General features: G+C 47.0%; 1 protein-coding gene across 1 annotated transcript in view; it reads right to left on the bottom strand.

Moving 5' to 3' along the window:
* The window catches only part of LOC149429896 (uncharacterized), a 137073-nt gene that overhangs the window by 75399 nt on the left and 44812 nt on the right, over positions 1-16862 (bottom strand). The window contains exon 3 of the mRNA XM_089666358.1: positions 3326-4377. Coding sequence (XP_089522484.1) covers positions 3326-4377 — 1052 coding nt within the window. The remainder of the gene's footprint in view (positions 1-3325; positions 4378-16862) is intronic.

Genomic DNA, 16862 nt, shown 5'->3' with positions numbered 1-16862 from the left:
TGAAGGGGACAGAGGACACTACTGTGGGGGGGTGATGTGAAGGGGACAGAGGACACTACTGTGGGGGGTGATGTGAAGGGGACAGAGGACACTACTGTGGGGGGTGATGTGAAGGGGACAGTAGATACTACTGTGGGGGGGTGATGTGAAGGGGGGCAGAAGACACTACTGTGGGGGGTGATGTGAAGGGGACAGAGGACACTACTGTGGGGGGTGATGTGAAGGGGACAGAGGACACTACTGTAGGGGGTGATGTGAAGGGGACAGGGGACACTACTGTGGGGGGTGATGTGAAGGGGAGCAGAAAACACTACTCTGGGGGGTGATGTGAAGGGGAGCAGAGGACACTACTGTGGGGGGGTGATGTGAAGAGGAGCAGAGAACAACACTGTTGGGGGTGATGTGAAGGGGCAGAAGACACTATTGTGGGGGGTGATGTGAAGGGGACAGAGGACACTACTGTGGGGGGTGATGAGAAGGGGGGCAGAGGACACTACTGTGGGGGGTGATGTGAAGAGGAGCAGAGAACACTACTGTTGGGGGTGATGTGAAGGGGCAGAAGACACTATTGTGGGGGGTGATGTGAAGGGGACAGAGGACACTACTGTGGGGGGTGATGAGAAGGGGGGCAGAGGACACTACTGTGGGGGGTGATGTGAAGGGGGGCCGAGGACACTACTGTGGGGGGTGATGTGAAGGGGGGCCAAGGACACTACTGTGGGGAGGTGATGTGAAGGGGGGCCGAGGACACTACTGTGGGAGGTGATGTGAAGGGGAGCCGAGGACACTACTGTAGGGGATGATGTGAAGGGGGGTTGAGGACACTACTGTGGTAAGGTGATTTGAAAGGGAGCAGAAGACACTACTGTGGGGGGTGATGTGAAGGGGGGCCGAGGACACTACTGTGGGGAGGGTGATGTGAAGGGGGGCCAAGGACTCTACTGTGGGAAGGTGATGTGAAGGGGGCAGAGAACACTAGTGATATAAAGATCTATATAGAGGAATAGGGACCTCCTTCCTCCTGCCGGTGATCCCTCTAGTGATATAAAGATCTATATAGAGGAATCGGGACCTCCTTCCTCCTGCCGGTGATCCCTCTAGTGATATAAAGATCTATATAGAGGAATCGGGACCTCCTTCCTCCTACTGGTGATCCCTCTAACAATATAAAGATCTATATAGAGGAATCAGGACCTCCTTCCTCCTGCTGGTGACCCCTCTAGTGATATATAGATCTATATAGAGGAATCGGGACCTCCTTCCTCCTGCCGGTGATCCCTCTAGTGATATAATGATCTATATAGAGGAATCGGGACCTCCTTCCTCCTGCCGGAGACCCCTCTAGTGATATATAGATCTATATAGAGGAATCGAGACCTCTTTCCTCCTGCTGGTGACCCCTCTAGTGATATATAGATCTATATAGAGGAATCAGGACCTCCTTCCTCCTACTGGTGATCCCTCTAACAATATAAAGATCTATATAGAGGAATCAGGACCTCCTTCCTCCTGCTGGTGACCCCTCTAGTGATATATAGATCTATATAGAGGAATCAGGACCTCCTTCCTCCTGCTGGTGACCCCTCTAGTGATATAAAGATCTATATAGAGGAATCGGGACCTCCTTCCTCCTGCCGGAGACCCCTCTAGTGATATAAAGATCTATATAGGGGAATCGGGACCTCCTTCCTCCTGCTGGTGACACCTCTAGTGATATAAAGATCTATATAGAGGAATCGGGACCTCCTTCCTCCTGGTGACCCCTCTAGTGAATTATCCTAGAATTATATTCGCTCTCCCCACTGCCTGGCCACACTTTTTGCTCAATTCACAATTATCTGAAAAAGTACCCCTAAAATTATTTTCCTCTGTAGTGCTGGCCAACAATGTACCCCCAATGTTGTACTCAATGGATTCCTTTTCCCTGGGTGCATTATTTTACATTTAGAAACATTGAACTGCAATTTCCACTTTTTTGACCAATCTTCCAACAATGCCAACTCCGGTTCCATGTTACAGACACCTCCAGGGATATCCTCCCTATTACACACCTTTGTGTCATCAGCAAAGAGACATCCCCTTACCCAACAACCCTTTAGTTCTATCCCTTACATATAGAATAAATAGAACATGTCCCAGTACAGAACCTTGGGGTACACCACTAGTGACTGCTCTCTGTTCTGAGTGAACCCCATTTACAACCACTCTGGTATCTCTCCTTTAGCCAGCTGCACATCCACTGAACCACCCAAGGTCTAAGTCCTAGCTCGTCCAATGTTTGTATTAGATCGTTATGTGGACTGTATCACATGCCTTGCTGAAATCAAGATAAGCCGTGTCCACAGCACCACCCTGGTCCAAAACATTGGTAATATAGTCACATAATTCAGTCAGATGAGTCTGACATGATCTGCCCTTAGTAAAGCCATGTTGCTTTGGATCCAGCATGTTGTGTGTTTTTAGGTGATCAATGATCCTTCTTTTCAGAAGAGATTCCATTAACTTCACTACCACCGATGGTAAACTCACTGGCCTGTAATTGCCAGCTTCTACCTTGCTGCCCTTCTTGTGGATCGGTACATTAGCTGTCCACCAGTCATGAGGAACTTCTCCTGTTAGAAGTGATCGATTAAATAGATCATTTACTGGTCCAACAACCAGACCTCAAAGTTATCTGAGATCTCTGGGATGATCCATCAGGACCCATTGATTAATTAATCTTTAATGGAGCCAGTTCCTCTGCTGCCTCTGTCTCTGGAAATCCTAAAAATGAAACATCATTACTGGAACCAATATGATTTCCCAACTTGTTATTGTTAGTATAATTTATTTCTGAGAAGACTGAACAAGAGTCATTGTTTAAGTGGTTTGCTACATCCAGGTCTGTGAGAGCTTACACCACAAAATGTACTCAGCCAATGAAAGGTAATAACACCATTTTTATTTTTCTCCTGCTATCAATGGCCAACCCGGTCCCACACTTCATCCATGTCTTTGGTGACCTCTGATCTCCTTATGAACTGTTTCTTCCATGATGAAGATCAGCCATGGAGTATATCTGAGGTGTATATCAGGGTGTGCTTCTTCCCCACATGAGAGCTGGGATGTCCAGCAACATTCATCTAGAAGACATTTCCCGCACTCAAGGCACTAATACATCTCCAGGGCTGTGTGGGATCCCTGATGTACAGGAAGACAGGACTTCAGTGAGGAACATTTCCCTCACTCGGGATAAGAAAGTGGCTTCTCCCCCATGTGCAATCTCTGATGTCTGGAAAGATGGGACTTCCTTAAAAAACATTTCCCACACTCAGGACAGCAATACGGCTTTTCGCCCGTGTGAGACCTTTGATGTGTAACAAGTTCTGATTTTTGTACAAAACATTTCCCGCACTCAGGACAGGAATACGGCTTTTTCCCCGTGTGAGATCTCTGATGTTTGTAGAAATTGGACTTATCCGAAAAACACTTTCCGCACTCAGAACAGGAAAATGGCTTCTCTCCCGTGTGCAATCTGTGATGTTTGTAAAGACTGGACTTCTGTGAAAAACATTTCCCGCACTCAGGACAGGAATGTGGCTTCTCTCCTGTGTGCAATCTCTGATGTATGGAAAGATTGGACTTCTGTGAAAAACATTGCCCGCACTCAGGGCAGGAATATGGCTTCTCACCTGTGTGAGATCTCTGATGTGTGACAAGCTTTGATTTTTTTTGAAAATATTTTTCACATTCAGAACAGGAATACAGCTTCTTCCCCGTGTGCAATTTCTGAGGTCTGTACAGACTGGACTTCTGTGAAAAACTTTTCCCACACTGAGGATAGGAAAACGGCTTTTCACCTGTGTGAGATTTCTGATGTGTGACAAGTACTGATTTTTGTTTAAAACATTTCCCACAATTAAGACAGGAATACGGCTTTTCCCCCGTGTGCAATCTCTGATGTCTGTAGAGAGTGGAATTCCTCGTAAAACATTTCCCGCACTCAGGACAGAAATATGGTTTTTCTCCCGTGTGAGATCTCTCATGTGTGACAAGATCCGACTTTTGTATAAAAAATTTCAAGCACTCAGAACAGGAATACGTTTTTTTCCCCTTGTGAGATCTTTGATGACTGTAAAGGTTGGACTTGGGTGAAAAACCCTTCCCGCACTCAGTAAAGGAAAACCTCTTCTCTGTTAGAAGGCCGGCCCGGTCCCACACAGTCTGAGGTTCCTCAGGATACGAGGAATCCGATGGTCCATCTACACTGGGTGGTGCCGGATGGACATTGGAGGGAGCCGGGTTTTCTCCTGGACTATACTGTGTGATGTCCTCATCTTCTACTTTCCAGTCTGGAGACAAAGTGAGACAATCCTCGGAGGTTTTCCTCATCTCCCGGCCATGGACTAAAATACAAAGACAAAGAGGATTACTAGACAGGAGCTGATTGGTTCCCTCAAACAAGGACTCCGCCCACATCAGGCAGCTTGGTCTCTGAGGAGCTTACAATTCCACCCTCAAGGGAACTAGGAAATGGCTCCTCTGATCTCCTACCAGGTCATTTCTTTATTCATGGACCTTAGTCAAAGAGTGAGGAAACAACCAGAACTGTCTTTTATAGGAGGGACAGTGATGAGGGGATTATAGGACGAGGGTCCCCACCCCCTCTATCACTCATCGCCATCTTCCCAACACAAGAAGTACTGCACTTCCTTATTTAGTCCATGATTTAGTCATGAAGAACAGCAGGGCTGAGCCCCACCCGAGGTCAGAGAGTGAGGATGGGGGGAGAACAACCAAGATGAAGAGTGGACTGATCCTGAAGACCACCATCATTGGGGTATTGACTCCTCCCTCATTATCACTTTCTGTTTAAACTTACAATGTTTAAGGAACATATAATTGTACTCCAATTAAAACAGCCTCTCTCAACCGGGGTGCCACCAGAGGTCTTCAGGGGTGCCGTGGGGAGATTGGCTGTCACTTAAGCCCGAGCTCCCGATCCCCAGCCACAGTGTATGTCGGCACTGGGAATTGTCACACAACTGAGCAAAGTGAAAGCAAAGGGGAGTGTCTTCTGTGCTCTCTGCTGAGTGATGGAAGCTAATGTACTGTAACTTTTTATAATGCCGTATACATGTTCCTGTGTGTGTGTACATGTATGTGTGTACATGTGTGTGTGTGTGTGTACATGTGTGTGTGTACAGTGCATCCAGAAAGTATTCCCAGCGCTTACCTTTTGCTACATTTTGTTATGTTACAGCCTTATTCCAAAATAGATCAAATTAATTTTTCCTCAACATTCTACAAACAATACCCCATAATGACAATGTGAAAGAAGTTCATTTTTAAATCGTTGCAATTTATTAAAAATAACCCCCCCTCCCCCCCATGTACAAACTTATTCCAAGCCTTTGCTCAATCCTTTGTTGAAGCCCCTTTAGCACCAATTCCAGCCTCAAGTCGTTTTGAGTATGATGCTACAAGCTTGGCACACCTATTTTTGGGCAATTTCTCCCATTCTTCTTTGCAGGACCTCTCAAGCTCCATCAGGTTGGATGGGGAGCATCGGTGCACAGCCATTTTCAGATCTCTCCAGAGATGTTCAGTCAGGTTCAAGTCTGGGCTCTGGCTGGGCCACTCCAGGATGATCACAGAGTTGGCCCGTAGCCACTCCTTTGTTATGTGGGCTGTGTGCTTAGGGTCGTTGTCCTGCTGAAAGATGAACTGTCACCTCAGTCTAAGGTCCAGAGCACTCTGGAACAGGTTTTCATCAAGGGTGTCTCTGTACATTGCTGCATTCATCTTTCCTTCCATCCTGACTAGTCTCCCACTTCCTGCCACTGAAAACCATCCCCACAGCATGATGCTGCCACCACCATGCTTCACTGTAGGGATGGTATTGGCCAGGTGGTAAGCAGTGTCTGGTTTCCTCCAGATATAACGCTTGGCATTCAGGCCAAAGAGTTGAATCTTTGTTTCATCAGACCTGAAGTGCCTTTTGGCAAAACTCTAGGTGGGCTGCCATTTGTCTTTTACTGAGGAGTGGCTTCCGTCTGTCTACTCTACCATACAGGCCTGATAGGTGGAGTGCTGCAGAGATGGTTGTTCTTCTGGAAGGTTATCCTCTCTCCACAGAGAAATGCTGGAGCTCTTCCAGAGTGACCATCGGGTGCTTGGTTACCTCCCTGGCTAAGGCCCTTCTCCCTCGATCGCTCATTTTGGCCGGGCGGCCCGCTCTAGGAAGATTCCTGGTGGTTCCAAACTTCTTCCATTTACAGATGATGGAGGCCACTGTGCTCATTGGGACCTTCAATGCTGCGGAAATGTTTCTGTACCCTTCCCCAGATCTGTGTCTTGATACAATCCTGTCTCGGAGGTCTATAGACAATTCCATGGACTTCATGGCTTGGTTTGTGGTCTGACATGCACTGTTACCTGTGGGACCTTCTATAGACAGGTTTATGCCTTTCCTAATCATGTCCAATCACCTGAATGTCCCACAGGTGGACTCCAATCAAGTTGTGGAAACATCTCAAGGATGATCAGTAGGAACAGGATGCTCCACAGCTCAATGCTGAGTGTCATGGCAAAGGCTGGGAATACTTATGTACATGGGTTTTTTTATTTTTAATAAATTGCAAAGATTTCAGAACAAACTTATTTCACGTTGTCATTATGGAGTATTGTTTGTAGAATGTGGAGGGAAAACATGAATGGAATCCATTTTGGAATAAGGCCGTAACATAACAAAATGTGGCAAAAGTGAAGCGCTGGGAATACTTCCTGGATGCACTGTATGTGTACGTGTGTGTGTATATATGTGTGTGCGTGTACATGTGTGTGTGTATATGTGTATGTGTACATGTGTGTGTGTATATATGTGTGTGCTTGTACATGTGTGTGTGTATATGTGTATGTGTACATGTGTGTGTGTATATATGTGTGTGCGTGTACATGTGTGTGTGTATATGTGTATGTGTACATGTGTGTGTGTATATATGTGTGTGCGTGTACATGTGTGTGTGTATATGTGTACTTGTGCGTATGTGCACGTATGTGTGTGTACATGTGTTTGTTTTTATATGTGTGTATATGTATTTTACTTTGAATCTCGACCCCCTATTCCTGTCCTATCAGAACTGCTTTTTTAGGACTTGTTCATAACAGCAGCAAGGACTGCTGCTCCTCTGAAAAGCAATCCATGCTCAGATCGCTGTTCAGAGGCATTTGACAGGTGGTAAAGAGGCAATATGTTGCCTCGAAACCACCTGGCTTAACCCCGTAAAAAGCAGCATCAATCACCACACCACAACTGTATGCAAAGCACACACAGTTGTGGAGTGGTTGTAGTTCAACCCCATTCTCCTGGAGGTATACTTCCAGCCTCAGCAACAGCATGTGTATACCCCCAGCTGCTGTTTCTGCAGCTAAAGGGGGAGCAGTTGGGGGTGGTAAAAGCAGCTCAGTTGTGTGGTTTTTATCGCCCTCCAACCTCACAGGAGAACAGGCCCTTGGTTCACATCTGTTTGGCTGTGTGTAGGACAGCCCATTCATTTCAATGGGCTGCCCGACCCGCAGAAATGCAGGGAAAGTCGTCCCTGACCTTAGTTTTAAAATTGCACCACACCAAAAACACCTCACGTATTCCAATATGTATGGGGTAATCCTAAAGAGCAGAGCATTTGTCTGCGTGTCAGGTATGAGCGCGATTTCACGTACGTTCTGCGACACACAGTAATGTGAACCAAGCCTTGGACAGGGGTACCTCGTGACTATGGACTATACAACACTGAGCACTACTGTATATATTATCAGAATTACATAATTGACAATACAGAGTATATAGTGCAGGGGTCAGGAGTATGTAATGTACAACATAGAGTATATAGTGCAGGGGTCAGGAGTATGTAATGTACAACATAGAGTATATAGTGCAGGGGTCAGGAGTATGTAATGTACAACATAGAGTATATAGTGCAGGGGTCAGGAGTATGTAATGTACAACATAGAGTATATAGTGCAGGGGTCAGGAGTATGTAATGTACAACATAGAGTATATAGTGCAGGGGTCAGGAGTATGTAATGTACAACATAGAGTATATAGTGCAGGGGTCAGGAGTATGTAATGTACAACAGAGTATATAGTGCAGGGGTCAGGAGTATGTAATGTACAACATAGAGTATATAGTGTAGGGGTCAGGAGTATGTAATGTACAACATAGAGTATATAGTGCAGGGGTCAGGAGTATGTAATGTACAACATAGAGTATATAGTGCAGGGGTCAGGAGTATGTAATGTACAATATAAATTATACAATGTAAGGGTCAGGACTCATATTAGTATTCAGTAATCAGTGGAAGCTTAAATGTTTCCTGTAGACAAGTTGCAGAGATCCCACACCGCTGCCTCCCATCTCCTGAGACTGCACTCAGTGACTTGGGTCTGAGACACTACAGACATATCCCTCCACCCGGCACAGCCAGCAGACTACAGAGCAACTAACTCTGGGAGAATTGTTCTGTCAGAGATCTTACTAGACCTGGGAATGTAGGAGACCCAAGACACACGCTCCAGGTCCCTAGGTCTAGTAACGTCTATGGTGAAAATGAACATTTTTCTGCCAGCTGAACCCCAGAATCTCCATAAATCCAGTCTAGATACAAAAATTGTGTCTGCAGCACAGAGAAGGAAGATTATCCGAGAGAAATCCAGGAATACAGGACGGGGAACACAGCTCAGGAAAGTGACCAGGGGATTACAGGCTGATATCACCCAGTCCCCGCCCTACTCTGGACCAATCAGTGAGCAGTATGGGTGGAGGAATGGATTTAGTGTTCATGGCCCACCTGTGCTGATCTCTGTAGGAGTGTCCTCCTCTATAAATGTCCCCGTTATTCCATCCTCCTCCATAGACTGCTGATCATCCCTCACATACGCCTCTTCTTCTTCTGATTTAATCTCAACTTTTATATCTATCAGATCTTCACCCTAAATCATGAGATGGATTGAAAATAACATCTGTAAAATATATGCTTGAATATTGTAACATTCACCCCAAAAATCCACACATTTCCTCAAGTCAATGTTTTAGATGCTCTGTCCCACCAACCTTGTAGTGGTGAGGGATGGTGGGATCTTCCTGTGTGGAATCCCGGGAATACAGAGGACGGGGACATCTCTCTGGTGGGTTCCTGGTATTAGGCGGCTCCATCATATCCTTGTGTCCTTCTGAAAACTCCTCCATCACTCCATACTCCTCATCCTCCTCTTGTATCTCTTTTTTAACCTCAACTTTAGGATCTCTCAGGTTTCCACTCTGAATATATAATAAAAATGACATCAATGGTAACAATGCAGATAATGTACAGATCCTAATGATACTATCAGTGATTGTTCCTCATCTACCTGATGATGGTGAGGGATGGTGTGACCTTCCTGTGTGGAATCCCGGGAATACAGAGGACGGGGACATCTCTCTGGTGGGTTCCCATGACTGGATCCATCTACCTGATGATGGTGAGGGATGGTGTGACCTTCCTGTGTGGAATCCCGGGAATACAGAGGACGGGGACATCTCTCTGGTGGGTTCCCATGACTGGATCCATCTGTAGGAAACACACACACTGACTGAATCCATTGTTTCTATGTGTTTATCAGATGATGGGGGATCTAGGTGGATCCTCCGTACTGCTCTCTCCTTTACAATAAAGTCTCCTCTTACCCGGTGATGTGAGGGGCGGCTGATTGTCCATCATGACGTCCTTGTAGAGATCCTTGTGTCCTTCTAAATACTCCCACTCCTCCATGGAGAAATAGACAGTGACACCCTGACACCTTATAGGAACCTATCACACACAATGATACAGTCACCATCCAGACACATCCCTTGTCTGTTACTGGAGAATGTCCCAGAATTCCCGGCACCGCTCACCTCTCCTGTCAGCAGCTCCATCATCTTCTTGGTGACTTCTAGAATCTTCTGCATGTTTTGTCTCTCAGGGTTTAGGGAGTCACATGGAGGCACTGTGATGGTCATATGATCACCTGACTTCAGAAGAGGAAATCTCTGTATTGAAGAACCAATAGGAACATCATGTTAGAATCCCAGAATCCTCCTCACCTCTCCGGTCAGGTCTGTGTATTAATAGAGATAAGAGTGATGTCATGTGACCTCCCAGAATCCTCCTCACCTCTCTGGTCAGGTCTGTGTTTTATTAATAGAGATAAGAGTGATGTCATGTGACCTCCCAGAATCCTCCTCACCTCTCTGGTCAGGTCTGTGTTTTATTAATAGAGATGAGAGTGATGTCATGTGACCTCCCAGAATCCTCCTCACCTCTCCGGTCAGGTCTGTGTTTTATTAATAGAGATGAGAGTGATGTCATGAGACCTCCCAGAATCCTCCTCACCTCTCCGGTCAGGTCTGTGTTTTATTAATAGAGATAAGAGTGATGTCATGTGACCTCCCAGAATCCTCCTCACCTCTCCGGTCAGGTCTGTGTTTTATTAATAGAGATAAGAGTGATGTCATGTGACCTCCCAGAATCCTCCTCACCTCTCCGGTCAGCAGGTAGATGATCTCCAGGGTGAGGTTTAGTATCCTCTCAGGCATATGACTCTGGTCCTCTTCCATCTTAATAGATATGGCCATGTGATCCATGCAGGTTTCCCTGTAGACAGAGAATTATCTGTACTATATTGTAGAATATTAGGACAGGAATTTAAGGGGTTATTAGGCAAGCTGCCCTCAGTGGGAACTGGCACATGTGTAGGAACCTGCTTCCCTCTGATGTCATATTTGTAAATATCTGTTGCTTGGTAAATATCATATAGATTATTAGTTATAGACAGGTACTTCCTGTCCCTGCTAGAGGGATCAGAAACCCCAGATTGGAGGACTATGGTATCTCATAAAGGGGAATTTCCAGGAAGAAGACACAAAATTGGACCACAAAACTTTCCATGGAACATCTGTGTCTACTACATTTCATCCCAACCAAAAGCAGGGACTAGTAGGCAAGTGTTCCTTTGTTCTAATAGTTTGACTGTAGCGGCTTCTGTGTGTACCTGAAGTCTGGTGACATAAGTATCTCTGTCCTATTGTTATTATCTCACATGCACAGTGCCAGATAGCCAGGTCTGTGCTACTATATGTGTATTAGTCACATTGTAGTATATTATTAGGTGAACCTCTTTATTTAACCGTCTCCTGCCGGCCATATAAGGAAATGACGGGCGCAAGGCGGTTTTCTCATTCTAGGAGGATGTCATATGACGTCTTCCCACTGTAATCGTGTGCGCGTTCCCCCGGGGGGTGTGCAGCATGGCGATCGGTGGTAGGCTGTGTCCCTTGGACACAGCAGATCACCGATCAATGGAAAGAGCCAATGACATTGGCTCTGTCATGTGATCAGCTGTGTCCAATCACAGCTGATCACATGTAAATAAGGAAATGCTGGTTATCGCCATTCCTCTCCTCACGAGCTGTCACGCTGGCAGCTCATGAGGAGAGCCAGTAATCGGCATTCCTCAGAGGGGACATGAGCACTGATGATCAGTGTGCCCTGATGATCAGTGTAGCCCCATCAGTGCCACCTGTCACTGCCTATCGATGCCACCTGTCAGTGCCCATCAATACGACCTGCCAGTGCCCATCAGTGCACATCAATGCCACATATCACTGCCTACTAGTGCACATCAATGCCACATATCAGTGCCCATCTGAGCTGCCTTTCAGTGCCACCTATCATTGTCAGTCAGTGCCGTCGCCTATCAGTGCCAGTCAATGCCGCTTTTCATTGCCCGTCAGTGCCGCCTAACAGTGCCACATAACAGTGCCAGTCAGTGCCATATATTAGTGCTGTCTTTCAGTGCCCACCAGTGATGCCTGTCAATGCCCATCAGTGCCACCTACCAGTGCCTCCTCATCAGTGCTGCCTATCAGTGCCGCCTATCAGTGCCCATCACTGCAGCCTCATTAACGTACATCAGTGAAGGAGAAAAATCACTTGTTTACAAAATTTTATAACAAACTAAGAAAAAACTTTTTTTTTTTTCAAAATTTTCAGTTTTTGGCTTATTTAGCAAAAAAATAAAAAAACCCCAGGTGATTAAATACCACCAAAAGAAATCTCTATCTGTCTCAAAAATGATAAAAATGTCATATGGGTACAGTGTTGCGTGACCGCGCAATTGTCATTCAAAGTGAGACAGCACTGAAAGCTGAAAATTGGCCTGGGCAGGAAGGGGGTGAAAGTGCCCTGTAGGCAAGTGGTTAAATAGAGGTTCTATGAAGCTCCTGGTAGCTTAGATAACAGCTGTTCCTTCTGGTCTGGGATTCCACAGCTAGCTTTAGTTCAGGGCTCAGTAAACAGAATAGGGTAGAGCCAGATTAGGCATTTGATGGCCCATAGGTAGGTAGAGGTTTGACTGAATGGCAAATTAGAAGCTGTTCGGGACTGAGAAGCACACACATGGCCATGAAGCCCACACATGGCCATGAAACAGCTTTTGGTTCAATTGTCCAATTTATTTTGTTCCCTCAAAAAAGGGGGATGGCTACTCTTAAGAGCTGTAATTCCTAAACCCTTCCTCCAATTTGGATATATATGCCCTCAAATTACACCTGAGAGTGTGCACTTTCAGCCCATATCCATTATAGAACTATAGCTTGAATACGTTTTGGTAAATACCTGAGTGTGTGTGAGTGTTACTGATTTTGTTTTTTTACCATACAATGTTGTATTATTTCTATACTTAGGAGTATCTATTTTCTTTTGATTGTTATATACTGGGTGCAGTAGTCCCCCTCCTCACAATAATTTTCCTTGGATTAATGGTTAATTTAATGTTGTTATCTCCTTTATTTAGGGGTGGAAGGAGAGCTCTGTACTAGAGGCGTGGTTTGGGTAGAATTTAGGGTAGAGTTCATTTTTGGTTGTAAACTGACCTGTGAGATATGCATTCCTGAACCCTGCATCCTCTTCATAACAAACTCCTGAACTCTGCATCCGGTGCGTAATGCACTCCTGAACCCTGCACCCTGTGCCTAATGCACTCCTGAATGCTAAACCCTGTGCGTAATGCACTCCTGAACCCTGCACCCTGTGCGTAATGCACTCCTGAACTCTGCACCCTGTGCGTAATGCACTCCTGAACCCTGCACCCTGTGCGTAATGCACTTCTGAACCCTGCACCCTGTGTGTAATGCACTCCTGAACCCTGCACCCTGTGCGTAATGCACTCCTGAACCCTGCACCCTGTGCGTAATGCACTTCTGAACCCTGCACCCTGTGTGTAATGCACTCCTGAACCCTGCACCCTGTGCGTAATGCACTCCTGAACCCTGCATCCTGTGCGTAATGCACTCCTGAACCCTGTACCCTGTGTGTAATGCACTCCTGAACCCTGCATCCTGTGCGTAATGCACTCCTGAACCCTGTACCCTGTGCGTAATGCACTTCTGAACCCTACACCCTGTGTGTAATGCACTCCTGAGCTCTGCACCCTGTGAGTAATGCACTCCTGAACTCTGCACCCTGTGCGTAATGCACTCGTGAACCCTGCACCCTGTGCCTAATGCACTCCTGAACTCTGCACCCTGTGCCTAATGCACTCCTGAACTCTGCACCCTGTGTGTAATGCACTCCTGAACCCTGCACCCTGTGCGTAATGCACTCCTGAACCCTGCACCCTGTGCGTAATGCACTCCTGAACCCTGTACCCTGTGCGTAATGCACTCCTGAACCCTGTACCCTGTGCGTAATGCACTTCTGAACCCTACACCCTGTGTGTAATGCACTCCTGAGCTCTGCACCCTGTGAGTAATGCACTCCTGAACTCTGCACCCTGTGCGTAATGCACTCGTGAACCCTGCACCCTGTGCCTAATGCACTCCTGAACTCTGCACCCTGTGCCTAATGCACTCCTGAACTCTGCACCCTGTGTGTAATGCACTCCTGAACCCTGTACCCTGTGCGTAATGCACTCCTGAACCCTGCACCCTGTGCGTAATGCACTTCTGAACCCTACACCCTGTGTGTAATGCACTCCTGAACTCTGCACCCTGTGCGTAATGCACTCCTGAACCCTGCACCCTGTGCGTAATGCACTCCTGAACTCTGCACCCTGTGCGTAATGCACTCCTGAACTCTGCACCTTGTGCGTAATGCACTCCTGAACCCTGTACCCTGTGCGTAATGCACTCCTGAACCCTGCACCCTGTGCGTAATGCACTTCTGAACCCTACACCCTGTGTGTAATGCACTCCTGAACTCTGCACCCTGTGCGTAATGCACTCGTGAACCCTGCACCCTGTGCCTAATGCACTCCTGAACTCTGCACCCTGTGCCTAATGCACTCCTGAACCCTGCACCCTGTGTGTAATGCACTCCTGAACTCTGCACCCTGTGCGTAATGCACTTCTGAACCCTACACCCTGTGTGTAATGCACTCCTGAACTCTGCACCCTGTGCGTAATGCACTCCTGAACCCTGCACCCTGTGCGTAATGCACTCCTGAACTCTGCACCCTGTGCGTAATGCACTCCTGAACTCTGCACCTTGTGCGTAATGCACTCCTGAACCCTGTACCCTGTGCGTAATGCACTCCTGAACCCTGCACCCTGTGCGTAATGCACTTCTGAACCCTACACCCTGTGTGTAATGCACTCCTGAACCCTGCACCCTGTGCGTAATGCACTCGTGAACCCTGCACCCTGTGCCTAATGCACTCCTGAACTCTGCACCCTGTGCCTAATGCACTCCTGAAAGCTATACCCTGTGCGTAATGCACTCCTGAACTCTGCACCCTGTGCGTAATGCACTCCTGAACCCTGCACCCTGTGCGTAATGCACTCCTGAACTCTGCACCTTGTGCGTAATGCACTCCTGAACCCTGTACCCTGTGCGTAATGCACTCCTGAACCCTGCACCCTGTGCGTAATGCACTTCTGAACCCTACACCCTGTGTGTAATGCACTCCTGAACCCTGCACCCTGTGCGTAATGCACTCGTGAACCCTGCACCCTGTGCCTAATGCACTCCTGAACTCTGCACCCTGTGCCTAATGCACTCCTGAAAGCTATACCCTGTGCGTAATGCACTCCTGAACCCTGTGCGTAATGCACTCCTGAACCCTGTGCGTAATGCACTCCTGAACCCTGTGCGTAATGCACTCCTGAACCCTGTGCGTAATGCATTCCTGAACCCTGCACTTTGTGCGTAATGCACTGCTGAACTCTGCACCCTGTGCGTAATGCACTGCTGAACTCTGCACCCTGTGCGTAATGCACTGCTGAACTCTGCACCCTGTGCGTAATGCACTGCTGAACTCTGCACCCTGTGCGTAATGCACTGCTGAACTCTGCACCCTGTGCGTAATGCACTGCTGAACTCTGCACCCTGTGCGTAAGACACTCTGAACTGTACCACTCCTGGATTTAACATTTCCCCTTTAAGATCCACTTATGACATTTTGCCAACACCCACAATTTGACACAGAATACATAATGTGTCACGTTGATACCCATGGATGGGGGTAGTGTGAGTTCCTACACTTATTCTCTGACGAAAAAAAGCCCTGGGTATGATCAGGGCAGCCATCAAAACATTTGGGGCCCCATTCACAGCTTTAGGCCTGACCACCAACATTTTCCAGCTGTCCCACAAAGTCCTTCAGTACACCCACTTTTACTTTGACACTCTTACAACCTAATATGAAAATGAAAAGTGTATTTTAAGCTATTCAAGATTTAACAGTAAGGATATAAATTTTGGTCAAAGATCAGAAAAGGGACAGCCACATATATTCAGCAAAGAGACATTGCCATATATTTAGCAAAGAGATGTCCCAATCCAGCAAAGAGACAGCTCCATATATTCAGCAAAGAGATGTCCCGAAATATTCAGCAAAGAGATGGCCCAATCCAGTAAAGAGATGTCCCCATATATTCAGCAAAGAGACAGCACCATATATTCAGAAAAGAGATGGCCCAATCCAGTATAGAGACGTCCCCATATATTCAGCAAAGAGAGGGCCCCAATCCAGCAAAGAGAAATCCTAATATATTTAGAAAAGAGATGGCCCAATCCAGCAAAGAGAAATCCCAATATATTCAGCAAAGAAATGGCCCAATCCAGCAAAGAGACATCCCCAAATATTCAGCAAAGAGATGGCTCAGTCCAGCAAAGAGACATCCCCACATATTCAGCAAAGAGATGGCCCAATACAGTAAAGAAACATACCCATATATTCAGCAAAGAGAAAGTCTCATATATTCAGCAAAGAGATGGCCCAATCCAGTAAAGAGACATCACCATATATTCAGCAAGAGACAACCCAATCCAACAGACATCCCCATCCAACAAAGAGACAGGTACAGCACAGGCCAACATCCAGCAACATTGTCAATCAATTTACCATTGTGATTTTAACAACTTGTCTCCAGACCAGTCCACAGTGAGCACTGAGCAGTCCTGCAGGCGACACGCAGTGCAGCTCTTCCGCATGGCTGAGCTGCGATTGGCGTGGCACCCAAGCCAGAATCCGGTCTGCAGGGAGAGGTGGGGTGCAGATGATAACACTCCACATTCTGCCTGCAGCTGGAATTAACTGAGCTGCATAGGCTCTGTTAGGGATCCGGGTATGACCAGAAATGTGTGGGAACACAGGCGTAGTCAGGGCTGGAGAGGTGGAATGGTCAGGCAGGCCATTAGGTACTGTACAGGGCGCGGGATCTAAGTGCCAATCTGCTTATTCACCAGGGCCCCTGATGGTGGTGATGGACTTGGAGCAGACTGAGACCAGGTCGCGACCCCTGAGTATGTCCGGCAACGGTAAAGAGCGTCGTCAGAGGTGTGCGGGGAAAGGAGCCTGACGT

Source organism: Staurois parvus, unplaced genomic scaffold (genome assembly GCF_062004578.1).
Source record: "Staurois parvus isolate SC_StPar_1 unplaced genomic scaffold, SC_StPar_1.0 ptg002686l, whole genome shotgun sequence".
NCBI classification, from domain to species: domain Eukaryota; kingdom Metazoa; phylum Chordata; class Amphibia; order Anura; family Ranidae; genus Staurois; species Staurois parvus.
This window is presented reverse-complemented; position numbering and strand designations above follow the sequence as displayed.